General features: G+C 56.9%; 10 protein-coding genes across 10 annotated transcripts; 5 read left to right on the plus strand and 5 right to left on the minus strand.

Annotated features, from left to right (window-relative positions):
* Positions 1-56: 56 nt before the first annotated feature.
* Positions 57-2700, minus strand: J3D65DRAFT_280025 (uncharacterized protein). The gene is made up of 2 exons (XM_066795056.1): positions 181-2700; positions 57-73 (listed from the first exon to the last, which is right to left on the minus strand). The coding sequence occupies exon 1, from the start codon at positions 2592-2594 to the stop codon at positions 369-371; it is 2226 nt and encodes a 741-aa protein (XP_066656704.1). The 5' UTR covers positions 2595-2700; the 3' UTR covers positions 57-73; positions 181-368.
* Positions 2701-3343: 643 nt separating this feature from the next.
* Positions 3344-4453, plus strand: J3D65DRAFT_644982 (uncharacterized protein; the record flags this gene model as incomplete). Its single annotated transcript, XM_066802187.1, has 2 exons — positions 3344-4002; positions 4048-4453. 2 exons carry the CDS (start codon positions 3344-3346, stop codon positions 4451-4453), a joined length of 1065 nt encoding a protein of 354 aa, XP_066656705.1.
* A 171-nt stretch (positions 4454-4624) lies between these two features.
* Positions 4625-6734, plus strand: J3D65DRAFT_280035 (pyridoxal phosphate-dependent transferase). Its single transcript, XM_066795057.1, has 3 exons — positions 4625-5076; positions 5134-5725; positions 5833-6734. Exons 1-3 carry the CDS (start codon positions 4986-4988, stop codon positions 6524-6526), a joined length of 1377 nt encoding a protein of 458 aa, XP_066656706.1. The 5' UTR covers positions 4625-4985; the 3' UTR covers positions 6527-6734.
* J3D65DRAFT_280127 (uncharacterized protein) lies at positions 6641-7496 on the plus strand. The gene has a single exon (XM_066795059.1). It carries the CDS (start codon positions 6942-6944, stop codon positions 7422-7424), a length of 483 nt encoding a protein of 160 aa, XP_066656707.1. The 5' UTR covers positions 6641-6941; the 3' UTR covers positions 7425-7496.
* J3D65DRAFT_280054 (DUF821 domain-containing protein) lies at positions 7434-9064 on the minus strand. Its single transcript, XM_066795058.1, has 3 exons — positions 8429-9064; positions 7861-8377; positions 7434-7813 (listed from the first exon to the last, which is right to left on the minus strand). The coding sequence occupies exons 1-3, from the start codon at positions 8840-8842 to the stop codon at positions 7443-7445; spliced, it is 1302 nt and encodes a 433-aa protein (XP_066656708.1). The 5' UTR covers positions 8843-9064; the 3' UTR covers positions 7434-7442.
* Positions 9065-10342: 1278 nt separating this feature from the next.
* J3D65DRAFT_601514 (uncharacterized protein) lies at positions 10343-10873 on the plus strand (the record flags this gene model as incomplete). The annotated part of the gene is made up of 2 exons (XM_066798043.1): positions 10343-10589; positions 10647-10873. 2 exons carry the CDS (start codon positions 10343-10345, stop codon positions 10871-10873), a joined length of 474 nt encoding a protein of 157 aa, XP_066656709.1.
* A 113-nt stretch (positions 10874-10986) lies between these two features.
* On the minus strand, positions 10987-14488 carry J3D65DRAFT_666161 (uncharacterized protein; the record flags this gene model as incomplete). Its single annotated transcript, XM_066802899.1, has 7 exons — positions 10987-11582; positions 11633-11738; positions 11786-11898; positions 11945-13741; positions 13852-14020; positions 14205-14391; positions 14445-14488. The coding sequence occupies 7 exons, from the start codon at positions 14486-14488 to the stop codon at positions 10987-10989; spliced, it is 3012 nt and encodes a 1003-aa protein (XP_066656710.1).
* A 623-nt stretch (positions 14489-15111) lies between these two features.
* On the plus strand, positions 15112-17449 carry J3D65DRAFT_279860 (uracil permease). The gene is made up of 7 exons (XM_066795055.1): positions 15112-15500; positions 15554-15606; positions 15654-15860; positions 15907-15931; positions 15982-16184; positions 16230-17060; positions 17112-17449. The coding sequence occupies exons 1-7, from the start codon at positions 15340-15342 to the stop codon at positions 17339-17341; spliced, it is 1710 nt and encodes a 569-aa protein (XP_066656711.1). The 5' UTR covers positions 15112-15339; the 3' UTR covers positions 17342-17449.
* A 2388-nt stretch (positions 17450-19837) lies between these two features.
* Positions 19838-23860, minus strand: J3D65DRAFT_618647 (putative mitochondrial translation initiation factor IF-2). Its single transcript, XM_066799664.1, has 2 exons — positions 21136-23860; positions 19838-21087 (listed from the first exon to the last, which is right to left on the minus strand). The coding sequence occupies exons 1-2, from the start codon at positions 23596-23598 to the stop codon at positions 20302-20304; spliced, it is 3249 nt and encodes a 1082-aa protein (XP_066656712.1). The 5' UTR covers positions 23599-23860; the 3' UTR covers positions 19838-20301.
* A 513-nt stretch (positions 23861-24373) lies between these two features.
* J3D65DRAFT_280315 (mitochondrial 54S ribosomal protein mL44) lies at positions 24374-25840 on the minus strand. The gene has a single exon (XM_066795061.1). The coding sequence runs from the start codon at positions 25712-25714 to the stop codon at positions 24491-24493; it is 1224 nt and encodes a 407-aa protein (XP_066656713.1). The 5' UTR covers positions 25715-25840; the 3' UTR covers positions 24374-24490.
* Between the last annotated feature and the right edge of the window lie 128 nt (positions 25841-25968).

The raw sequence follows: 25968 nt of genomic DNA on the forward strand, positions 1-25968 counted from the left end.
TGAAGTAAAGAGAAAGATGTGACGTGCGGATGCGGGGATGCCGAGAATGAACAAGGGAGAGAGTAGGGGAGAAGGGGAGCAAAACCAAGAACGAAAGAATAAGGAAACAGGGGCAGGGCAGAAAGGGAGCAAGGGGGTGGGGTATCCAGCGGGAACAACAACGGGGGGGGGGGGGGAGAAAGTCTAGGAACAGTGGGCAAGGCAGTGATGGGAAAGATTGCAAGAGGCAGTCAGAGGCGGGAGGACAGGACGTATGGACCGAAAAGGGAAACATGGTAAGGCGACGCGTTGTTTAGGCCAAGGTGGTTGCAGGGTATGTATGGGGTAGGTAGATAGTCGGGTGGTAGATAGATGGGTGACGGATGCAATTAGAAAGAAATCAAACTCCCCCTGACGGTGCTGCCATCGTCCACGCCCGCCGTCCCGGCACTGCTACCGCGCCACCGGGTAGACTGCACCTGCCCCTGTCCTATCCCCTGTCCCAGACTCTGCAAGGGCGCGACGACAGGCCGAGGAAGAGGAGCAGCAGCAGCAGCGATGGAGCCAGCGGCCTCCGCACCCCCTGGCACCGGCACCCCGCCTGCCAGCCCCATCCCTGCTGTCCCCGCACTCCTCACGCCGTCGAAGCTGCGCCGCCGCCTCACCGACCGCGTCTCGTCCAGGCGCCGCATGGCCAGGGCAAGCTGCTTGCTCTTGGGGCGGCGATTGCCCTCCGGCGCCATCATCGCCCCGACGAAGCCCAGCGCCTGGTACTCGGCCGCCTCGTCCTCCTTGCGGTTTTCCAGGCTGGCCGACGCTGTGGCTCCGCCGCCGCCGCCGCCGCCTGCAATGCCCGGTACCCCGTTCAGCCCTGCCGCGCTGCCGACGACGTTGGCGCCATCGACAGCGGCAGCGGCGGCGGCGGCGGCGGACGAGGCCCGCGAGCTCAGCTGCGCCAGGTGCTTGCGCCAGCTGGCGGCGCGGTCGAGGTTGGCGTGGAAGCTGGGGTCGCGGGAAAAGTGCGAGCGGTAGGAGCGGAAGTTGGACGTGGTCTGGCCCTTGACGATGCTCAGCATCTCGAGCGCGACGCAGCCGAGCGAGAAGACGTCGGCCGAGGCGCGGTAGCGGTGCGGGCTGCTGCTGCTGGACGTATACTGGCCGTGGTTGAACGACTGGGCCTGCGACGCGGAGCGCGAGCGGGCGACGATTTCGGGCGCGGCGTAGATGTAGGCGGATTCGGTGAGGGGTCGGATCGTGTTGGGTGACGGAGGCGGGCTCAAGGTGGAGCGAGGGGGCGAACCGCGAGGCGAAGAGCTTTGCTCGGTGTAGATGCCGAAAGTGGAGAAGAAGATGCGTTGGCCGTCGAGGAGAATCTTTGTTGGCCGGATCGATTGGTGGGTGAGGTCGTTGGCGTGAATGTAGGCGAGGGCCTGGGTCAAGTCGTTGAACCAGCCCAGCAAGAGACTAGGGCGCGTCGACGCAAGAGGATGCTGGAGAAAGTCTTCCAAAGTTGCGGGAGCCTGCGGCGTGATGATGGCGGTGATGCTGCCTTGGCTGTAGGAGCAGATGATTTTGGCAACGTTTGGGTGCTCCAAGGACTTGAACTTTTGGACTTTGGCAAGCAGACTCAGCTTCTCTGCATGTCGAGATACGGTGAATTGTTTTCGAACGTAGATTCGTGGGCTGTCGTCCCCTTGCCACCGAACCTTTTCCAGCACTTTTCCGCCGCTACTCGGAGACTGGGAAACGACCTGGAGCGGTGCCATTTCGCGGGGGTTCAGCTCGACGTGGTTTCCATTTTGCGGCAGCTCTCGCGCCAGAACGCGCCACTGATTGTCAACGACCTTTTTCGGGTTTGCCGCGATGCCCTCGAGATCAGCTTCGGTAAAGGGGAGCTTGTTGTCCTCGAGCCAGTAGAAGCTGGCACGGCGCCAGGCTGCAATGTCGTCGCACATGAGGAAGAGCAGGGCAGTTTTGGAATTTCCCAGGGCCCAGGTATATGCGCGCTGGCCGGTCGAACGCTCCCATCCCTGACGGCTGATGAGGGTCGGCGAGTCGCGGTGGACATATTGCTTTTCGAGGGCCGGGGTGATGATGGCGGTGGCCAAGGGAGCGAGGTTGACGTACCCCAGTCCGCCGTCGCGAAACGGGTTGGGGGTAGGGGCGTAGAGGGTCTCGGCAGGTCTATTTGGTTTGTCGTCGGAGGGAGAGACTGCCATGGGGGGAGGAGAGGACATTGCCATGAAGAGGGGCTTGGCGGGGATGCGAGGCTGCGGTGCGGCGGGAGGGGTTGGAGTAGCGCAACGGCTGGTCGAAGGTGTGACACTACGACTGAGAGAGGGCGGAGTGGGACATGGGGGAGGGTCGCTGACAGAGGGTAAGCAGAGGGAGACGCTGCTTGCCCAGGGGTTGCGATTGTTGGATTTTGGGGTCAGGCTTCGACTGGCCGAGGACGACGACGAGGCGGTGCTGGGCGAGGGCGAGGGGGTGGAGCGCGGCCAATCCCAGGCGCGGTCGTCGTGGAAATTGGCGACGGACATTGTCTGGTGGAGGAAAGGATGCTTGTTGTTTGAATGGGACGTGGGCCAGGCCGGCACGAAAGGCGAGGGTTGCATGTTGCGGACAGAAGGAAGGAAACCGGTGACGCCAAACACAAATCACGAGTCTTGAGGAAACGAGGGAAAACATGGTCGAGGAGAGAGATGACTGAATTAAAGAGAGAGTGAGAGAGGGCGGGGGCAGCGTGTTATTGGGGTTGAGGGTGCTTTGCTGGCAGAGCAGCGCTCGCCATATGCATCGGCGACGACAATGGAGTCTTGACCGTGTGTATGGGGGGGCTGCATTGTTACGTGGTCGCGCTGCACTCGAGCACGGCGATTTCTGTACGACGGGGGGAGCTTATCGAGTGCGTGTCGGTGGGTGGAGCAATTCAGCCACCGGATGCAGATGCGCATGCAGCGCAGGTTGCGACTGAGGGACATGCGACAGCTCCCCCCGACGCGCCGGCCCTCAGCCTCGTCTCGACCTCTCCACCAAGCCTCTTCAGTCTTCATGCTGCGTCCCACGTCGGTACTACCACCGCTCCGCTCGAATAAAAGAAACAACCGTCCCGCCCATGTCCGCCGCCCGCTCTCCGCGTCGCACCTCGAGTCTCAACCGCCGCCATCATGCTACTCGCGTCGTGACATGATCACGCTACCATGACCTGCCCGTCCCACCCCATGCCGTCAAGTCTGCCTGGTCCTTGATCGCCTTTCTGCCTTTCTTGTTTATCCCTCCTTCCCTTTAATCAACAAGCCTTTTGTTCTCCAAGCTGCTGGCAGCCCTTTTGCTTCGACTCGCTCAAAATATTCCTCGCGATACCATGCGGCTGCGGTCCGCTGTCCTCGGCGGCCTCCTAATACTCGGACATGCAGCTGCTGCCTTTTCGCCCACCCGCCATGGCCTCTCCAACCTGCTAAAGAGGGACTTCATCCAAAAGGAAATGGCCCGATGGATGATTGAGTTCCTTCACATCGACCCAGAGGCAGACCAGGCCCAGAACCCTCCCGTCAAGAGACAAGCCCCGCAAAATGCCACCGCCGACATCCCCCAGCAATTCGAGCTCGACACCAAAGCCGCCTGCGACACGGCCATGATGAGGGCTGCCATGCGCAACGTCGACCCCTCTGGCCTCGCCGTGTGCTACAACCTCCCCGTCTTTGACAACTCGACCGGCCGCTTCCAGGCAGAACTCCGCCTGTACAATGTCACCGCTCCCTTTGATCCGTGGACCGGGACCGAGGCAAAGAGCATCAGCATGACGCTGTCGTACACGGATGCCACGGTGCAAGAGCAAACCGACCGCAACTCGAATGCCGCCAAACGGGACGTCTCTCTGCCCTTGTCGTGGCCACCCATCAAGCCAAGGGTGTTCGAGGTGGCCAAGTCACTGGCTCCTCGCGCCAATGGGCCGGAGCAAATCAAGGTCATCACCTACGTCGGCCAAATCAACAGCAACTCGATAACCCAGGCCAAGACATCGTAAGTGTGCCATTCAAGTGGCGATTATCATCTGACGACATTCAGCGACGACCTCAAGAGATACCTCACCCCGAGAGTCAACGTCACGGCACGCCGTCCCGTCGACAACAAGGTCGTGTCTTCAGATCTTGCCGTCGACAAGGCATCGTTCCTCACTGGCGTCTTTTCCGACCGCTCCGCCGGCAACGAAACCATCTCAGGCGAACAGGCTGCCATTGTCGCCAATTCGGTCTCGTTCCTCATGCCCGGCCAACGCCTAGCTCCGCTGCAGGTCCCAGGCATCACGATCCCTCTTCCGCTGCTGACGCCCGTCGGTCTCGTCGTCACCTTGGTATGGACAGTATTATTCGTCGCGACGGTCACGTACGGTACATATCAGCGCATCCGGTTCCGGGAGCAGTACAGGCGCCGGCTAAAGATGCAACAAGCGAGCGGCTTCTCGCGAATTTGAGTCGTCGTCAAAGTGCTTTGTCGCCGTTAGGTCGCAGGTCGTCCTCGACACTACTACTTTGATTCTTGTCCGGAAGATCCTTGGGCTCGAGGAGTGCGTGGCAAGTTAGCCGAGAAATGCATTTACATACGTCCAGCCAAGCTCATCTGATTTGGTGCGGCTCTGCTTTTTGCCGCATTCCGTGACTTGCTTGGTAAAGTGTCTGGTGCTGATGAGCCAATGACGAGTTGATCGGGGTGGGAAGCGTGCCTTTCCGAACCAGGAAACCTGATGTCCCCGCGGATGTGGCTTGAGCGTTAGCCGCTCGCGCCCTTGCTTTGACGGACGTCGAGTCATCACAGAACAGCAATTGACTCACTTTTTTCCGATTTTAGGTCACATTAAAGGGACGGCGTTGCTCTGCACTGCCTATCAGTCCAGCTGTCCAGCCATTGGCCCCACTTCGGCAACTCCAGCGCATATCCATCGCCGCCGACTCATTGCTCCCTTGCCATCTTTCCCACCACACTGACAAGAGCAGATTGACGACACCATGGGCGAACTCACCGGAACAGAAACGGCCTTTGGCCGCAAGCTTCTCAAGAACTTCATGTTCGCCGACGACTACGTGAACCTCAACCAAGGTACTCTCTCCTACCCCGCAACGCCAGGAACCCCTCCTAACGCGTGCACCACGCCAGGTTCCTACGGTGTGATCCCACGCGCTGTCCACGAGACGCGCCTCTCCTACCTCGCGGCGCTGGAAGCGCGCCCGGACCCCTTCCTACGGCAGACGTACCCCAAGCTGCTGCGCGAGTCGCGTCTCGCACTTGCTGAGCTGCTGCGCGCGCCGCTCGACGCCGTCGTCCTGGTGCCCAACGCCACGACGGGCGTCAACACGGTGCTGCGCAGCCTGCGCTACGCGCCGGGCGACGTGCTCGTCTACTTTGCCTGCAACTACGGCGCGTGCCAGAAGACGATTCTGTATCTCGAGGAGAGCACGCCCGTCAAGGGACACCGCGTCGAGGTGCGGTATCCCGTTGGCGACGATGAGATTGTGCGCAGCTTTAGGGAGGCTGTTGCCGCGATTAGGAAGGAGGGGAGGAGGCCCGTCGCCGCGCTGTTTGATGCCGTTGTGTCGATGCCCGGCGTCCGGTTCCCGTTTGAGGAGATGACGAAAGTGTGTAGGGAGGAGGGTGTTCTCAGTGTTGTCGACGGCGCTCACGGCGTTGGGATGCTCGATTTGGATCTGGGGGCGTTGGACCCGGACTTTTTCGTCAGCAATTGCCACAAGTGCGTTCATCCCACCCCTTGTCCACCCCCCCTTCCACACCCCCCTTCCCCTTACTCTCTCCACATACCCCACAACAACCACCTCCACGTTCTAACCTCCTCCGCAGATGGCTCTTCACCCCCCGCGGCTCCTGCGTCATGTACGCCTCCCCCCGCGTCCACCACCTCATCCGCTCCACGCTGCCCACCTCTCACGGCTGGCAGCCCCTGCCATCCACCACCACCACCCCCTCCCCCGAACCCGCCCTCTACAACGCCTCCGCCTCCTTCAGCGCCCCCTTCGAGCTGCCCGGCACGACAGACCCCACGCCGTACCTCTGCGTCCGCGCCGCCCTCGCCTACCGCTCGACCGCGCTCCCCGGCGAGGCCGCCATCCACGCGCACCACGTCTCGCTCGCGCGCGCCGCCGGCGCCGCCCTGGCTCAGCGCCTCGGGACCCGCGTCCTCTCGAACGCGGCGCTCAACGCCTCGGGGCGCGACACGCTGGGCGCGTGCGCCTTCTCCAACGTGCTGCTGCCGCTATCCAGCGAGAAGGCGCGCGAGGCGGGCGCGACGCGGTTGGGGCGCGGCGTTGACGCCGCGGCGACGAATGCGGGGGTGCTGCGGTGGGTGAGCGAGGAGGTGATGAGGGTGGGGGGCACGTTCGTGGCGATCATTGAGTATTGGGGCGAGTGGTGGGTGCGGCTGAGTGGGAGTGTTTTTTTGGAGGTGCAGGACGTGGTGGGCGTTGCGGGCGTGTTGGAGGATGTGTGTCGGCGGGCGGAGGAGGGGCAGTGGGTTGAGGTGCTTGGGGAGAAGTAGTTGGGGTTGGTGATGGAGGTGGAGATGGAGATGTGGGTATTTGGGTACGTTGGAGGTGCGAGGATGGGCGGCGAGACATGGGCATGGTATGGGTGGGTGCTCTAGACGCACAGCACCGCGTAATGGAAAGCTTTTCTTGATTCGCCGTCTCTATACTGCACCACTACATCTGCCTTGGCTGCTCCTAAAAATCCATCCATCACCCCATTCGCTCACTTCTGCTTTTGGATCCACAGGGTGGAAAAAAGGCGGCGACACCCGACAGACAGCGCCAGGGGTATATCCGCCATCGTCGATCCGTCTAATTGCAAGTCTCTAGAGCGCGCGCGCATGCAGCCAATCCATCAACAAATCAATCAATCAGAACGCAGAAACTCCATATCCGTCTAGTGCTCGTGAAGCAGGGGAAGGGTGTATGAACAGAGCCACAGCTGCCGATTCCAACGATCGGCCGTGTGGAGACGAGCAGTTAAGCATTAGGGCCAAGACGCAGAATCCTGCTCATGGTGGTGGCGGTTTGACGGCAAATCTCGATCATGTCGTGAGGGAGTGGTCGCAGACGTCATCGGATCGGACTCGCGACGACAGCCCAGACCGACAGGATTCGGCACATGTCTTTCTAGAAGACAGGAGACGCAGACGGACGGCGTCATGGCACGCGAAGTTGTCTCGAGGGTCTAGCCGTCCAAGCGACAGACCACCAGCAGACGGAGGGTGGGGTAGACAACCATTAGTCGTCATCCTTCTTGTCCTTCTTGTCCTCCTTCTCCTTCTCCTTCGCCTCCTTCTCCTCCTTCTCCGCCCTGCCAGGCGGGTCCTTCCACGGGTTGGAGTCATAGATATCCAGGAGCCTGCGCAACAAGAACGGCAATCAGCAAGACGCAATCGTTTGACGTAACAGGGGCGCGTCGGCAACTTACACGTAGGTTTCAAAAGGCATGCCGCGGGGATGGCCGTAGCCGTCCGAGAACTCGGGCTCGAAGCTAACCTCCCTCCATGCCTTGAACAGCTTTCGCCAGTAGCACGCTTGGGCCGCTGGCGTCAGGTAACGGTCGCGGAACATTTCGACATTGTTGTCGGCCACTTGTTCCGCAAACTCCGGGCTGGCGAGCAGCGTCTGCACCTTTTCTTCCAGGTCGCTAAAGTCGTACTTGACGGGGACGTAGTTTTGGCGCGGGCCGTTGGGGATGAGGAGAGCGTGGTGCGGTTCAATCCACTTGAGCTCGGGGATGATGGGGACCGAGTGGCAGTTTTGCAAGTACTTGAGGCGGCCAGAATAGGAACGTCCTGTGAGTTGTGAGAAACAGTCTGTTTTGGGAAAATTAGGCACCAACCTTCGGTATGCAGAACATACTTCCACTGGCAGTGGTCCGGCATGTCGACAAACTTCTTTTCGCGGTCTGGGTCTGCCCAGTCAAAGGGCACAATGTCTGACCAGGGTTTGTGCTCCCACTGCGCAACAAGCTTCTCGCGTTGCTCTGTCATGGGTGCACCCCGCCACAAAACCTTTTCCTTCTTCTCCTGAAAAGGCACGCCCCGCTCCCGCAGCCCCATCTGAAACCGCACGTCACTGTACTCGCCAATTGGATCCGTGGGCCAGCTCCAGTAGCCAAAATCGGGCATGACCCAGACATTGTTCCAGTCGGGCTTGCGAGTGAACCCCCAGATCGGCGGCCTCTTGCTCTTTTCCACCTTTTCATAGACAATGTCCTCGACGCAAAACGTAAACTCAATGTTGGGAATCGGCCCAGTGTATGCGGTGATGGCGCGGTTGATGGCTTGGAGCGTGGCGAGAGAGCGTTCGCGGAAGTCACGACGGTACGTACAGCCTTTGGCCTCGATAATGTACAACTGCAGGTATATCAGTTACGGCTGCCAGACACGAGAACAGATGGCGCGCACCTGGTGGTCATAGATCATGGCCCTGACGACTGCCCTGTCGCGCCATTCCAGGTTCAGCTCGCCCTGAGTAATGGGACCATGTTTCCTCATATAGTTGGCAGCTTGGTCTATTTCATGCCACAAGCCGGGAAAGGCAATGTCGCACTGGGCGTCGTTCAGTCCATAGTTGCGCACGTCACGGGCTGGATGGAAGCGCCAGCTGTCTCCGGCGTCTTGTTCGACAAATTCCGGTTCGAAGCCAACGGACAGAGGCTCGCTCGTGTTGTCGGCATTTGCGGTGTCGTAGAATTCTTCTTGCTCTCCGGGGAGAAGGGGTTGCGGGGTTTCGACTTGGAGCGAGTGCTGGAGGGCGAGGAAAAGGAGGACGACGAGTACGCAAGCAGCGACTATGACGCGGTGAGAGGTTGTTATCATGGCGGGAGGGCAAATTAAGCGCCGCTCATGGAGCAGCGGGAGACGGGAGCCAGAGTTGCAGGGGCGTGGTTAAGCAAAGGTCTCTGCCGTGGTGACAAGACTGGAACGAAGGAGTAGGATCGAAGCAAGACCGACGTAGAGAGGTGGTAACTGGCGACATGGCGGGCCTGAGCACTGGCAGGCCAGCTGCTGATGTGCGGCGTCATTCCCCAAACGACATGTTTCGAGGTGATCGACCGGGCAGGGTTTCTGTCGCAAGGCTGCTGTCTAGCGACTGTAACTGGGCGACGGCAGCGAGCCAAGACTTGTGCGAAATGTTGTATCCACTGTTTGCGCGTCGCCTGCGAGGCGCGTTGGTCCAACCATTTGGTGGTAATGAATTATTTGCTCAGTCAGGTCGGCGCCATGTCATCGCGGGCCTGAGCAGTGAGCGGTGGAGTAGGGGATGATGCGGTCCGGGTGGTGGCCATTCGCGGAACAACAAAAGGCCGGCGGCAGTTTGTCCGAGGCCGAGGGTCCTTCCCTTCCACTCACCACCACGACGCAATCTATTCCCGACTTCACCCCTCGTCGGCCATCGGTCGGTCGCATCGCATCGTCTCCTCTCGCTTCAACTGTGACCTGGCCCTATTAATAACCACCTCGACGCCCACCGCCTGTCACAATTCCAAACATTCAACCAAACCCCTGGCATGGTCATCCTCGCACCGCAGTAGCCGCAAACCTGGAAACTCGTAGGCCAAGAGATGGCTTCCCCGCTGCAACAATGTCAATTCTTCACTCGCCTTCCACAAAATCATCAAGCTTGTCGTCACTGTCAAAATCACCAGTGAAACATGCTACTGTAAGCTGACGTCGCAACCACGAGAACAACCTGAGACTTGATTGATCGTCTCCCGCAAACCCAGCCACCCGCCCGGTTCTGCTTTACACTCAGCCTAAGCGTCTGCAGTTCCGCAAAAAGTCAAAAGGTCGCTCGACAAAAGGTTCGGGAGCTGCCGGAAGCACGGATTGATTTTCGCCCTCAACCTTTTTGGCCGCCAGTCACGGCGTCCCCGGAAAACCACCACAAGTGGCCAACCAGCCGCAGGCAAAAGGCTGTCAAAAAGGCAAAGAGGCTTGCAGTGACATGCAACACCCTGGCCTGTGCGCCGTCTTCCAGTGCCGCCGTGTCACTGCATCAATCTTTTTTGGCACAACCAACGCGAAGTCGCGCCATATCCTACCCTTTTCTGTCTGAGGATAGCCGTTCAGCTGATCTTTCGGCAGCACCCAAGCTGCGCTGTGACTTCAACCTCGTAAACCACCCAGAGCCGCCGAGTCGCCGAAAGTCTCCCAAGCCACCCGGCCTGCCAGAATTCGTGTTCGGAAGCCTCTTGTCATGTTTTCCAATTTCTATTCATATCGCTACCATACTTAAGGCTATTCATGTCAGCGCCATCCGCCGCCATACTTTGCTGCTAACTACGCCAATCTACTCTTGCAAAGTCAACCTCCACCATGAAGTTCGCCACTACTCTTGTCACCGGCCTTGTTTCGCTGGCCTCCTTGGCTTCTGCCCGCATCACCGGAATTACCCTTCCAACCAAGATTGGAGTCAACGAGGTCTTCAACGTCACCATCAAATCCGAAAACTACATTCAATCCATCGCCGACATTGCCTTTGCCTTTGGCGTGATCCAACCGCAATATGCCGATGCAGGAAGTCTTGGCATGTACCTGGTGGGCGAGTCGTTCCTCGGGCCAAGTGCGTAGACTTATCTCCAAGCTTAACTCGAGGCGCTAAAGACTGACTCTTCCTCAGCTTTTTCCAATCAAATCAGCGACTTTATAGTCCCAGTTGGACCAATCCCTGACTACGTCCCAAAGGGCGAGACCCTTTTCAATGCGGCTTTGTTTTCTCTTCTCGGCTCTCGCTTCGCCCCGACTACCTTTGTTTGGAATGCTACCGTCACCTTGCAAGACAAGACGGACTACTCGCAAACCATTACTTCCACCATCCCGCTCACCTTTGATTACTATCCTGGATGAACATTTGGAGGTTCCATTAGAGATACTTAATATCTAATGAATCAAGTCTTGAAACCCTGGTTGTCGATGACAAAATCTTCTTTCTTCAAGTCTGACTTCAACTCCGAGGTCGTCTACTCCTCTACTGAATACTCGTCTATGACACTCCTTGGTTTTTGGAACTGGCCAATAGGGGTGTACTCCAAATCGTCCATCCCAAATGCCTTTGGACCACCCAATTCAACGCCTCTTTTGGTTGATGTCCATCTTTCCGACGCCGTGATGCCAAGGACAATCACTAGCAATCCGTAGCGGTACTCTGGCGTACCAATAGCCTCGCCATTCTGCGCATCTATAACAGAAATCAAGTCTGGGACAATGGCAAGCGTGTCTCTATCCCCGTCCGGCTTCTCCTTGAACACGGCAATATTCTCATTCTTGAAAGGAATCACAATTCGGCCGTCATATTCCCTTGGTCCTTCAGATGAGTCGTTGACATCTGCAGCGTCGATGATGACTTCGCCGTAAATGTGTCCGCGGCGAAGCGTGCGCTCCACGCCGACGATTTTTCCTTTGAAGAGCACCTTGGCCGAACTGCTGCCGCCGACTTCGGCCACGATGGACTCGGCGACCGTGTCGATGCTGTTTGACTGCCTTGCAGCGTGAACGGCTCTTCCGATTCTCCAGGATAACGATATGGTGTGCTCGACGGCCCATCGCCGTGTTTCCGCTAGGACGTGTCAGTCTGTTTCCTCAACTCGACTTAATTTTTCAACGTACCACCAGTCACCGGTCCTTCGGCGCATCCGACGTGCGAGCCAAGTTCTGACAGGCCGGCGCGGAACACTCTTTCAACTGTTTCGTCGCTTGTAGCTTTGGTCATGAACTGCAACTTGTCAGCATCCGGTTGAGTAGCCTGAGAAGTATTCTTACCACCACGTTTCCGTTGCCGTCACACATGGTGATTGGACAAAAGACAGTCTTTCTCTCTGCAAAGACGACAGGCGTCGTCTGCCATTTGGTGGGATAGGCTCGTCCCATCCAATCTTGAGAGTTGTCAGCCCCATCCTCACGTCTCGGAAAGCCACTTACCTCCGTCTACAGTCGGGATATTCATGTTGCTGCTAGCGCCCAGAATCATTCCCTGAAGACCGTTTCCGCCGCCAATCTCCAGCGCTATCATGTGCGTTGCCGTCTTGTCCTTTGCGAGTCCATAAAGCTCTAGCTGCGCCTCCATCATCTCGTCACCTTGAAGCTTCTCAATACCGACAGTCGGCGAGCCGGAACCGCCACCGCAGCCAACCTGGTCGTCGTCCTTCAAGTCGTCAGGGCTGACAACCCTCACGACTGCTCCAGAGCGCAGTATGCTGCGCAGACGCAACATGTGCGAGTAGGGGCTGCCTCCGCCGCCTGTTCCCAGAATGTAGCAACCGCAGGAGATCCAGGCCAGATCGGTTTCGGACACATACCAAACCCTGTTGACCACCTTGGGGCGGTATGTTGCAATGTCGACCTTGACTTCTTCTGTAGGCTTGCCTTTACTGGGCGGCTCCTTGAGCATCTTCTCAGGTTCCCTCTCGTACGCCTCTTCATCTACTTGTCCGTCTTCCATCTCCTTGGAGTCGTACACCCGCGAAAAGTCGTATTCGCCTGCCGCGCGGACAATGAAGCGGCACTTGTTAGCAATGTACGGCAGCGGGAGCGTGTCCATCTCGGCAATCTTGACAGTCTCTCGTGCTGCTCCTGCTTCGACCGTTTTTTCGATGGCTTCTTTAGAAACCTCTTCCAGCACCTCTTTGGTCGTCTTTTTGTCGGTTGGTTTGACAGTGTCGACAACAGCGCTGACACCGGCCATGGCTGCTCCAATTGCGTTTGCAACGCCAGCATACTTGGGTTTGAGCACTCTGGATGCGCCCTTGAGCGTGTTTGGCGCTATGACTGCTCCGCCACCGACCAGTAGGACGGCGATATCGTCTGGCGAAGTCTTCATCGTGTCAATGACTTTTTCCAACATCTTCTTGACCACCTCTCTGTAAGCGGCCACCTCCTTCTCACCCACCCCCTTGATTTTCGCTCTCTCGCCAATATCGACCGCCTCGTCACTGGCAACGGTGTAATCAGTCGCCGTCGGCACCGTACCACCAAACACCAGCGCCTCCTCCTGGATCCGATACCCAACACTGTCCGGACCCACCGTGACCTTCGGCGTCCCATGGCCCTCCTCAATTCTAACAATCGACCCGCCACCCAACCCAATGCTCCTCACATCCGGACACGAAAAGTTCATCCGCACACCGGCAAACTCGCTATACGCGGCCTTTTGTCGCGGAAACCCATTGGCCAGCAGCAACCCGACGTCGGTCGTCGTGCCGCCCACGTCGACAACCATGCACGGCTCGCGCTTCTTCTTGTCCGTACCATTCTTCACGCCCGCCAGCTCCTCCCCGACCAGCACCGCCGCGCCGCGCATGCTGTTGGTCGGGCCGGAGCTGAAGGTGCGGATGGGACAGCGCGCCGCCTCGGCGCCACGCAGCACCGTGCCGTCGTTTTGCGTCACAAAGACTTGCACGCCGCCGCTGCCCAACACGTTGCGTACGGCGGCGTGGAAGCGCGCGATGGTGCGGCGCGCAAAGGGGAGGATGGACGCGTTGAGGATGGATGCGTTTTCTCGCTCCAGAAAGCCTAGCGCGGCGATGGTCGACGAGAGTGTCAGCGTGGTGGAGGCGGGAAGTAGCGGACGCAGTATTTCTGCTGCTTCGTGCTCTTGGTGCGGTGAGAGTGGCGAGAAGGTGCCGATAAGCACGACGGAAGGGATCCCAAGGGCCTTGATGGTTTCGGCTTGCGTGGAGAGCTCTTCGGGCGAGGGGTCGCCGATGGTGCGGCCATCGACTGAGTAGATAAGTTAATTTCAATTTGCTCGAGTTTTGATTTATGGTGTTGGACTGGAGAGTTTCTCTTCATCTCGCCGTTTTTTTTCGAGCATGAAACAAGTTACTCACCTTCCAGCCCTCCAGATACTTGCGCATGGTGTCCGAGGACTAGATCGCGCAGGTCTTCGGGCCAGTCTACACATGGCGGTGCGTGCTTTCCAAAAGGTCCAGACAAGCGGATGACGGCTACTTTGGCCAGGCGGCGGGCATCGCGTTCGACGACAGCGTTGACAAAGTGCTAAATTCGGATGTTAGAGCTTGACTGTTCTTGAGGACACACATGAAAGAAATTGCTGAGTTGTTGCCCTTTCGATTGCTCCAACAAGCAATCGAAAAAATTATGGGGAGATGTGTAGAAGAAATTCTAATGTTGTCCAAGTTGGATCACAAGAGAAGAGCGGTTTCCAAAAAGATTCACTAACCGTCGTCCCAATCGTCACACTCGCAACCTCGTCAGGATTGACTTTTGACTGCTCAAACATGGTCCGGAGAGCATCTTCAATGCCATGACTGGGATCTGCTGTTGTTGGCGCCTTATGCCAGGCAATGATGCCCTTGTCCGGCTCCGAGGCTCGTAGCGGATCGATGACAACTCCATCAGTGTTGGTTCTAAGAAACAAATCAGATTTTCCCAGTCGACGGAGCATGCGTTCATTACGAACCCGCCGACGTCTATGCCAATGCGCAGTCTCTTTGCTGCTGCCATGGTGTCAATCACGCTGAATAACTACCCGGAGGTCGATGCCGTCGGTGCGCTCGCCAATTTCATATGGACACGGAAGAGTTGGGTTCAAGGGCTTCAAAAGGATGGGTGGTTCTACACCGCGATAGATGGGGAGGACGCAGTGGAGTTCTACGAGCGGGCACGTGGGATGAGGTTATCCGACGGCGATCGGCTTGTTGCGAGCGAGCCCGGATCCCAGAACAAACACCAAGCCGTGGACATACCGGGGTGTGCCGTCTTCTCCACGTCGTTATCGACCCTCGACTCCGCGTTCATTCCGCGCTCATGGCGCCCATCTTGTTGCGGGGTCTGTCTAAGCTCGCCGTATGCTAAAGCCTTATTAGGCACTATACTGGGCAACAAAGGCACCACCTGACGCCATTAGTACAAACGGACAAGACCGACTGAAAGCGCCGAGACCTTCGAGAAGCGCGTCCATGTATCTAGGAACGACTGCTCTATCAATGGTTCGAGATATCTGCCCGGACCACCAAGACCTACATCAGTTCCGACCCAAAGCAGATGTTGTGCGTCATGTAGGTACACTGTAGCCGCACTAGAACGGTTCCCGTTTACCAGAACAAGACGACCCTATCAGCACTCACCCACCCTTGGCAATTGACAGCTTGGGACACGGATGCGATAACGACAAAAAGTCAAATGGCAGCAAACGACTCCTGATTTGCACGTTGCCACCCAGGCTGCTTATCACGCCAAAGAGGCCAAAAGTCATGAAAAGCGCCCATGGCCCGGCGCGACGTTGGTTCCCAGGCCGACCTATTCCAGCCTGCCCCTCCCATTGACGCTAGCTGCTGCCGCTGCTGCTGCCCGCCATGTCGTCACTGCGAGAGCGCGCCGTCGTCTGGAAGGAAAAAGCACGGTTGCATGGTAAAGAGGAGGACCATGAGGACGCGACCACCTGGAGCAACAGGGATCTGATTCCGCTTCCGCCGCATCGCCGTACCTGGGGCTGGTTTCACTTCTTTGGATACTGGTAGGGCGTCATTTGTCCAAGCAACCGAGCGCGGTTTGCTGAGCCATCAACAGGTGCATCAGCAGTTTGAACGTAACAAATTGGCAGACGCCAAACACGTTTTTGAGTAAGTTCATCGCGCCCGCGGGCTTCCTGTCGCTAACCGCTTCACAGCTTTCGGTCTCTCTGTCGCGCAGTCTATGCTGGTCATCATCGTCGGCCGAGCTCTCATCTGCTTCTTCGCCATTTTGATTGCTTGGTGCGGTCTTCGCTGGCACATTGGATTCACTGTTCAAAACAGATTTACCTGGGGCTTCCGGGGCAGCTACATTGCTCTGCTGCAGCGTATTCTCCTGAATTTCATCTGGTGCTCGGTTCAATGTGAGTCTCTGCTGCACTGATTCAGTTTCAAGCTAACTTTCGGCAGGCTGGAATGGCGGTCGACTGGTAGCGTGAGTAGTTTTGAGATACCCGACCGAGCTTGTTCTAACACTGTCGACAGCGTCTGCATCACCGCGATATGGCCCTCCTTCGCTTCGATGAAGAACACCCTGCCTGCATCTATGCCGACTACGACGTACGAGTTTGTGGGCTTCATCGTGTTTTGGTTCCTTTCCACGCCTTTCCTCTTCATCCGACCAGAGAAATTCAAACTCCCGTTCCAGGTATCAGCGATATACTGCGGAGTGGGCATGATCTGCATGTGTAGGTTTTATCTCTCGGAAATTTCGGTCAACGCTGACCTTCTAGTGATTTGGTCGCTCTCTCAATCAGGAGGCGTGGGTCCGCTTTGGTCGCAGGGCAAGACGATTCCGGACGGCTCCGCCTGGAACTCATCCTGGCTCATCATGAAAGGAATCAACCAAATGATTGGTGGCATCGCGGCCGGCATCACCAACGGCAGCGATTTCTCTCGCTACTCCAAAAACGCCAGACACTACTGCACAGGAACCATCCTTTCCGCCTGGCTCGTCGGTGTGCTGGTCAGTTTGGTCGGTCTCGTCGTCACAAGTGCCTGTCAAGTCTTGTACGGCGAGATCTTCTGGAACCCGCCGGACCTGCTGATGCGCATGATGGATTCGGGCCATGGATCATCCAAAGCGCGCGCCGGCGTCTTCTTCCTCTCAGTCGGCTTCGCGCTGGCCGGCATGTTCGAAAACATCTGCGGCAATTCGGTAGCCGGCGGCATCGACCTGGCAGGCATGTGGCCCACATACATCGACATCCGACGCGGCTCCTTCATCACCTTCCTTGCCGTGTGGGTCGTGCAGCCGTGGCAGCTCATCAACCGCGCGACGACGTTCGTCGCAGTCCTCGACTCGTTTGCCGTCTTCCTCTGCCCAATCATGGGCGTCATGGTTTGCGACTTTTACATTCTGCGCCGCAAGCGCATCAAGCTCACGCACCTGTACGAGACCAAGAACTCATCTTACTGGTTCTGGAACGGCCTCAACTGGCGCGTCATACCGGCCTGGATAGCCGGGTGGGCACCCACAGTCGGCGGACTTGCGTACACTGTGCAAGAGAAGACGGACGCGCCCAGGTCGCTGTACAAGCTGTACTACATGGCCTTTTTAGTCGGTACGTCTCGCCCATCCCCTCAATTTTCTTCCCCGTCGCTAACTTTCACAGGCTTCTTTGTCAGTCTTACGCTCTTCTATATTCTCAACAAACTCTTCCCCTACCACGGATACGGCGACTACGACGAGACGGACGTCTACGCCACCTTCACGCCCAAGGAGGCCGCGATCATGGGCGTCATTCCGAATGAGGGCCACACTGAAGTGATTGACGGCATTGACGAGTCGCCGCCGCCGACGGAGAAGCGGCGGCCGCTGGAGATGGTGACCAAGTTCTTCTGATGATGACGTTGATGCGGAAAGAGGTGGCGTTGCTTGATTGACGGACTTATGAACGACTACCCCTTTTTGGCTACGCGGTTTGTAGAGCGGTATTGCCGGTGACCGGCCGGCAGGCGTCATTCCTTTGAGTGGATTTGCGCTAGCAGAGCACTGAATCTGAAATGACAATTGGGTTCATCGAGAAATCGGATCGCGATGAGACTTGACGCCCGCTGAATGCTGAGACGACTTAGACGAACAAAGCAAAAATGGGCAAAAGAGAACGGCGAGAATCGAACCGATGCACTGTTTGCCTGGTCGAGTAGATTATCAGGAGCACCTGAAGTAATCCACAAGATCCAAAGCCACCACTGCACCAAAGGCCCGACCCCCTTGTATCCCCTAAGTTCTCTTGGAATGGTGGCCAAAGTTTTGAAATATATAGTCTGCTACACCCGCTTCTCATACATTGCCAACACCTATTGCGGAATGATCACTCCTTAAATAAGGGCGCCGTTGCGCATGAACGCTCCATCGGCGTAGTTGGGAGGCGAGTGGCTGCTCCTTAAGCGCGGCTGAGGGATGCCAACACCCGTCGCAGAATAACCGCTCCTTATACGAGGGCGCCGATGCGCGTGAACGCTCCATAGGCATGGCTGAGGGATGACAACGCCCGTTGTAGTATGAACACTCCTTAGACAAGAACGCGGGTGCGCATGAATGCTCCATGGGCGTAGTTAGGGAGGTGGATGGCTGCTCCATAGGTGTGGCTCAGGAATGTCAACTTCGACACGATCTATGTCACAACTTTCAACTGTCCCTCTTCGCGTCTGACCCAAGGTTACTCGCCCAGTGAAAAGACAGTGATGGCGCTCCACTGAGCCATTTTGCAAGTCAACGACATTGCTTCTTGATAATGATGTGCCATACTGGCATGATAATGGTCTCAGAATGGATAAAGGCTTCAAAACAGACGCAGCACGGCGGAGCGAAAAGTGGACTGCTGAGAAAGATGGGAAGACGACAAACAGTTTCATGGTGCGAAAGAACCTGTCCGCTGGCCGGATCTTCTGCGCCGTCTTGGAGGATAGATGGTTCGCTGAGAAGATGCGGCGCTTTTATACCTTGAGCGGAAGGTCGGAGCATGTGCAACGGCGTGACAACGCCCCCATGAGGTTAACGCTCAATACATGTGCGCCGCATGTGTCATAGACCTCGATCTGTATAAAAGCCTCCCTGTTTCCTCACCAACTCTCTCTCTGCGCCGGAACTTCCACGAAAAGCGGGAGGAGAGACTGATAGGAGGATCACGATTTCTTTTTACTTGGAAGGACAACCGCTTCGCTCGCAACAGAGCTGGACTTTGTTTCCCTCTTTTTGTGCCTTGCCAAATCAGTGCTTGGAGTGGCGAAGTAGTTCCTGGACGGCACTGGCACGCCGTCTTCCAGCCTCGGTGCCGCTTAGCATCTTCAGTGGATCATGATGGATTGCATCATCATCGTCGTTTACTGTATTCTGCAGTGGTGCGCGTAGTGCCTTGCGCGCAGCTGTCGCGAAAAGAGGGAGCAAGAAAAAGCAAAGAGTAAGGAAGGTGTCATCCATTTCCAAGATCCCCAAGCCAAGCCACAGTGGCAGTTTATGCCTTGGTGTCTCTTGTGGGCGTTGAGGCGGAGGCGACGGCTCTGTGGACGGACTGGTCTAGTGCCTTAGAGCGAGGAGAGTTTTATACCGCAACTCTGAGCACGGTCCGCCAGGATGGGTTTCCTCATGACGACGCAGTTCGGTTCTTTTGCTCGTGCCTTTCATGTGTGCCCAACAGACGCAGCTAGAGGGTATAAAATCCTCTTACTCAAGCGGCAGAAGCTCCACATCATTCTCCAACAGCAGCGTGTGAGGAGTCCTCCGCCGGATGTCAAACACATGGTTGGGACCGCTCATCAAAGGCGAGACACTCGCACTGGCTTTGCCTGTCTGCTTTGCTTCGTCATCGAGTGGGTAAAGGGAGAGAGAGGCGCCGGGCACTGATGATCCATCACGAACTGGAGATGCTGCGAAAGGTCTTCGGTCGTCGTTGACGATTCGCATCGTCATCTCCGCCATCATCATTTTTGTCCAACGCAAAGCAGTCCATCATGACGACTTGCGCACGCACGATGGGAGTTTAGGGGCAATTCGGATCCACACAGCAGCAGACGAGCAAGTCTGTCATTGCGTTTGCGGCCAACACAAGTCACTGAGTGGAGTGTGCTTGCTCAAGTTGCTGGCGCCGGTTGGAAAACTGCTCTATGCCAGTCTTCTCTTGCAAGCTTAGAGGAGGGGCGGGTTTTATACCACACAACTGAGCCTGGGCCTGGACACATGCCGCAGAAGGTTGTCTTGTGACGGGTGCGAGGATCAAGGGCATGTGCTCGATAGATGGATTTTGGCGCATATAAAATTCGAGACCTCGCTCTCGAATTAATCACATCGTCTACAGCAACGGCGCCGGCAAGATTGGAGCGGCAACGAAGTAACGCACTTTGGTGGAGTCGCTCGCTCCCACCAAAAGTCTGTTCTTCCATTACTTCAGACTTTCTTGGGGGGAGAGGAGGAGAGGCCGAGTGGACTAAAGCAATAGCAGTGACTGCAATGATGTAGCTTCAGTGGTGACGAAAAGCACTGCTGTATGTTGTTGGAGGCCAGCAGCAACTGCCGGTAGACTGACTACATCAGCAAATCATGTACACTTATGAGACAAGGATCCATGAACAGGAAAGACGACCAGAAATAAATACCAGATACACGAAATGCGTATTTTTGCCCCGCTCTTCTCCATCTGCTCTCCCTCGCAAGCCAAAGATGCTGGTGACGTTTCCTGAGCAAGCACGACTGTAGTAGATGGCTATGTAGGTAACGAGCTTTTTTCTCCTCCCGCCAGTCCCATCGCAATCCCCTTTGCACCATCACTCGACCTCCTTACCCACACCGAGGCTCGTGGCTGCTTAAGGAATGTCGAGCAGCGGCTTGAGCTTCTTGATAAGCGCCCACTCGTCCATCGTGACGTCCGAGCGGTAAAACTCCTTGAGCGTATCAATGCTCTTGCGCGAAATGTGCGAGTAGAGGATATCCTTCTCCTCGAGATGGCGGCCGTACAGGGGCTGGTTGGCGCCCTCAATCTTGACAGCCACTGACGGCTGGCCCTTTTTGCAGATGGGGATCTGCTTGTGGTCGCGCTCAATCGACGCCACACGGCCCAGCTCGATGATGACCTTTTGCTTGGTGTTGGGGTCCTCCTTGATGGCGCAGATGGGCGTGAGGACGCGGAGTGCGCCTTCGATAACGTCGACACCGAGGACGATGGGCTCGCGCTTGTTGAAGACGGCGACCGGGCGCAGAACGCAGGGGAAGACGGCCGACATTTTCGATTCCTCCTTGCGCTGCTCTTCCAGCTCCTTCATGTGCGCGACAAAGTTGTCAAACAGGTGGTAGATGATGTCGGCTTCGAAAATCTTGATGCCGTTTTGGTCGGCGTACTCGCGCGCCTCCTTGTCGACGCGAACGTCGAAGCAAAGCATGACTGCGTACTCCTTGGCCTTTTCGAGCATCACACCGCACTGCATCACGTCACGCTTGAAGACGGGTCCGATGGAGATGTTGGCGACGGGAATCTTGCTCTGCTTGAGGAACTCGAGCAGCGCTTCGAGCGAACCCAGCGTCGATGCTTGCACGCTGACACCGCGGCCAGTCCTGGAAATACGCGACAGCAGGTTTTCGAGATCACCCATGACCTGGACGTAGTTAGCAATGGCTCAGTATGAGTGTAGGAGTAGGCTCACCTCTTCTTCCAGATCCTCCTCGTCGTCATCGGGTCCGACGACCATAAGACGGGAGCCGGCAATGGCGTTCTCGAGACCATCGGCAGAAATCTTGACACCCATGGCGGCCTTGATTTCCTTGTTGTGCACATACTGCGACTTGACACGCAATTCCTTCATCTCCGCGGGGGTCAACAGCGCACGGATATTGGTGCATATGGCACCTTGGGTACCGCAGAGTACTATCCTGTCACCCTCGTGCAAAACACCGTTGGACAGAATGACGTCAATAGTGGTACCAAGACCCTCGACAACCTTGACTTCCAGAACAGTGGCCTCGACCTCGGAAAGGTACATCAGGCTGTTGGTCATGCGCTCCTGGGTCAACGAGGTGATGAGCTTCAGCATGTCGGGAATACCCTCACCCGTGTGCGCCGACGTGGGCACGAGCGAGACGTATTTGGCCATGGACTTGTTCTCGTAGAAGAGCTCCGAGTTGAACCCATGCTCAGCAAAGGCGACCTTGGTCTTCTCGAGGCGGTCCCTGAACTCGTTCTGGACAGCCTTGCCCTGGAAGGAAAGCGACTCTCTGAAGCCGTTGTTGTCAATCTTCTTCCAGCCGTAAAGACGGTCAATCTTGTTGAGGGCAACAACGAAAGGCGTCTTCTTATCGCGCAGCAGCCTGATCGACTCAATCGTTTGCGGCTCGAGACCGTGCATAATGTCAACCACGAGAATGGCAATGTTGCAAAGCGAAGAACCACGGGAACGGAGGTTGGTGAAAGACTCGTGACCAGGCGTGTCAATGACGAGCAGACCAGGAATCTTGAATTCAAACTTCCCGTCCTTGTTGACGACCGCGGTCTTCTTCTTGATGGCGTCGACGGGGAAGTAGGTGGCACCAATCTGCTGGGTGATACCTCCGGCTTCGCCCTCCTGAACGTTGGTCTGGCGAATCTTGTCGAGCAGCTTCGTCTTTCCGGTATCGACGTGACCGAGAATACAGCAAATGGGAGAGCGGAGGTCCTCCTTGGAACGAGCAGCCAGGGCGGCTTCGTGCTGCAGCTTCCGGCGCTCCGCAGCCTTTGCCTTGCGCTCGGCCTCTGCTTTTTGCGTGGCAGTCTGTTCCTCCTCTGACTCCGATTCCGATTCAGACTCGGATTCGGATTCCGAGTCGGACTCGGCCTTGCCGTTTGCTTGAGCAGCCTTGCCGTTGGTAGCAGACTTTGGCTTCTCTTCCTCATCATCACTCTCTGCATCCCAGCTGTCCTTGACGGGCTCATTGGCGACGCCATCCTCCTTGTCTGCAAGCGCTTCCCAATCTTCGAGATCATCGTCGTCCTCTTGCTTCTTGGCCTCGGCGTCCTTGCGAGCTTTCTCAGCCTCGGCAGCCGCCTTCTTTTCTTGTTCCTCAGCCAGCTTGAGCTCCTCAAGCTTCTTGCGAGCCTCCTCCTCCTCCTTGGCCTTGGTATCCTCGACGGGGGGTGTTTGAGGAGCCTTCTTGTTGCTCTTTTTTTTCTTGTCATAGACGGGTTTCTTCTTGGCGTCCTTGTCTTCGAGACCTGCAACCTTGGCCTGGCCATGCTCCAGAAGCTGCTTCATGCGAAGCTGCTCGCGCGCCTGAGCCTCCTTTTGAGCCTTGGTCATGTACTTGCCCTCACGCTTGAGCTGCTCAATCTTTTCCTTTTCCTTTTGCTTTTTCTGAGCCCTGGCCTCGGCCCTCTTCTGCTCCTCTTCAGCTTCCAAGCGGGCCTCCTCCTCGGCGCGAGCCTTTTCCTCAGCCTCGAGACGGGCAAGCTCCTCCTCACGACGCTTGCGCTCTTCCTGTTGCTTCTGAAGGGCGAGCAGCGCGGGACTGAGCTTCTTCTTCTTGCCGCCCTTTTCAGGCTCGGGGGCGAGAGCAGCCTCTTCCTTCTTCTCCTCAACCTTTGCGGTTTCAGGCTTAGCATCAGCAGGGGCCGCAGTCTTCTTCTTGGCAGCCTGTTCCTTTTTACGCTGCTTCTCACGTTCCTTCTTCTCCTTTTCCTTTTCCTTCTTAGACTTGAGCTTGCCGCCGGCGCCCTCCTCATCCGAGTCTTGCGCAGCGGCCTGCTTCTGTTGTTGCGCCTTGCCGCCTTTGCCCTTTTTGACTGGCTGCGCAAACTCGTCATCGTCAAAGGTCGCCTCTTGCGGGGCCTTTTCGCTCAGGTCCACGGCTTCTTGCTGGGGCGTAGCGGCGCCGCTGGCATCGGCGGACGCGTCCTCGCCTTCGACAAAGTCGTTTTGTTGAATTTTGCCCTTCTTGGCACGCTTGCCCTTGTTCTTGCGGAGGGCAGCCATCAGGCCACCGGGGCCGCTTGCCTCTTCTCCTTCCTCAGCAGCATCCTGATCGGCGTCTTCCTTTTTCGCGGCCTCGGTCGCCGCAGCTATCGGGTCGATGGTTTCGCCGAGCTCTGCTTCCCAGTCGTCCTGGACCTTCTTGTTGCCCTTCTTCTTAGGCGGCATCGCTGCGGTTTGTTATGGCAGGTTGTAGAGTGTAGGCGGATGCTCGGGTTGTGTCGTTGCCCGAATGCAGCAAAATTGGCGGCGTTGTGGGAGTGGCAACAGACAGTCAAGTCGTAGCCGATGCCGGAGTATTGGAGCGCGCCGAAGACGAGTGAAGCCTAGGAGCGGCGTGTACCCAGAGACAGCGAGTGACTCGATGGCTGGGGTCGAGGTATTGTGGCGAGGCTGAAATTCTCGCGAGCGGTTGGTGACGGAGGTGAAAGTGTGCAGCTGCGTCAGGTTTTGGCGGGGTGGAATGCCTGAAGACCGAGGCAACTAAATCTTAAAGCTGCTCCGTGCCGACTCGTGTTCAACCACGACTTTATCAACAACAAATGTTCCTGAGCTGGTCAAAAGTTCGATGGCTTTTGAATTGAAGGACCATGAAACCTCTTTTGCAGCACTTTCTGACGTATCATCTACCAAGGAACAATGCCGCACTAGTCCGACCCTTGGCCTGTCTTGTCCCCAACAATTGTACTTCTTTGTCCATGGCTTGGATTGGTCAATTGGTCCAACACTATGAAGATTGGCTCAAGCACTTTTGGATTGCTTTCTTCTTTATCTTTCCCAATCCCAAGCACATCACGCCTGTTACTAGTTGTCGAGTGGATATTTGATTCCAGTGTTGAGAGATGACATCTCTATGATGTCGTATACAGTCCTCGACTTCTTATGATACAGTCCCCAGTCGACGCGTGCTCGACCACCCAAAACGAAGTGGTTCCATCCGGCCCATCGTATAGTGTCCCGCCTTTGATTTCCGCCCAAGCAGCAACATGCTGCAATTGATTTTGTTGTCAAATGTCCACCTCGCCCAGACGCCAATGGTGACAGAATTGATGTGATTCGCTCAAACCACGATTTCACCAGCATCAATGTGGTTGGGCAACCACTTCTTGCCAGCGCGGTCTTCCACATCGCTCGGTTTGGTATATTCCACCGGACTGTAGAGGTACCAGCTCTTGAGCGCGGCAGCCGTTGCTCTTACTTTTGCCTCGTCCAAACTCGCTCCAGAATCCTCGCCCAGCTTGTCAGGGCCACTAAAGACGCCCACCACAAAGACTGGGGTTCTGCTGCCACGACCCGTCTCACCGAGCAGGCGTGCAACTGGAGACTCGAAACCTTCTCTTGCACACAGCTTCGAAAGATCCCGCGTTGGTGTGCGGAAGTCGAAGAGCGAAGCAATATCGAGCTGGCGACTGAGAAAGTGCGAGTGAACAAAGTCCCGCGCCGCCTCGCGGCCAGCGTGGACATATATCGCACCCACTACCGCCCTGACGAAACGCGAGCATGCCATGTCGTGCGCCACTCCGGTAGAGCCCGTTGCACTCTTGGCCCACATCCTCCTGCCTCTTAAGTCTCCGAACTGATCATCGTAGAGAATCTTACTCGTGTGACTGCGCCTCCAGCCCTGGCCCTTTTGTTCGTTTGGTCTCGAGGTACCAACGCGGTAGTCGAGGAATTCGGTGCCGGGATCTAAGCGTTTGAACTGCAGGTAGCCTGGGTCGACTTCTCCACCAGGCGCGGCGGCGCTTTCGACACCCCACTCGGCCGTAATGGCTCTCAGGGCGTCAGGGCCAATGTACGCTTCTTGTGTTGCCATGAGGACGGCAATCGGCAGTCGCGGATAGCGGCAGATGATGTGCTCGCTAACATAGTATCCCATCAAGTCTTCGCCCAATGTTGCAAGGGAAGCATTGTTGAAGTCGGGGTTATTGTCTGCAGAGGGATCGACGAGGGTACGAGCCATGGTCTCAAGAGGGACTCGGTCGTGAACGGCAAGTCTTGCGTGGATGGCGGCGAGTTTGGCAGACTTCCTTGCGGCCGTCCATGGTGGAGATGGGTAGTCTTCGGGGTCTGTGGTTGGTTTAGGGAGGACTGGCGTGTCTGACGAGGACTCGGATTCCTGTTCTGGCGCTGGAACGGTGGATTGAAGGCGTGCGAGGGGTATTTGTCGGAATTGGGGGACAGCTTGCGGCTGGTGGTGTTGTAGAAAAGGACATCTCGGCCGTGGTCTTGTGAGCTGCGCGAGCGAGCGAGCACCGCCCCATATCTCTATCCTTAGGCGCTTCATGGGCGAGGATGTGTGGGATAGAGACACGGCGGCGTAAATTGAGCTCCGGGAGCGGGAACGTGGGGCGCGATGGGATTGTCAATTGATGTATAGACCAAAATTTCAGATTCACGTCCACTCGACGCCGACGAGTGCCAGTCCTAGCGCCAGGCTTGGCGGCGCGTTTGAAACTCTTGTCTGGGGTTAGCGAAGCGGTAAACATGCTTACCAAGCCAAGTCGTGTACCGGCCCAAGCTTCCAATCACCGGCAGCTC

Source organism: Phyllosticta citribraziliensis (assembly GCF_038025025.1).
Source record: "Phyllosticta citribraziliensis strain CPC 17464 chromosome Unknown J3D65scaffold_4, whole genome shotgun sequence".
Lineage (NCBI taxonomy): Eukaryota > Fungi > Ascomycota > Dothideomycetes > Botryosphaeriales > Phyllostictaceae > Phyllosticta > Phyllosticta citribraziliensis.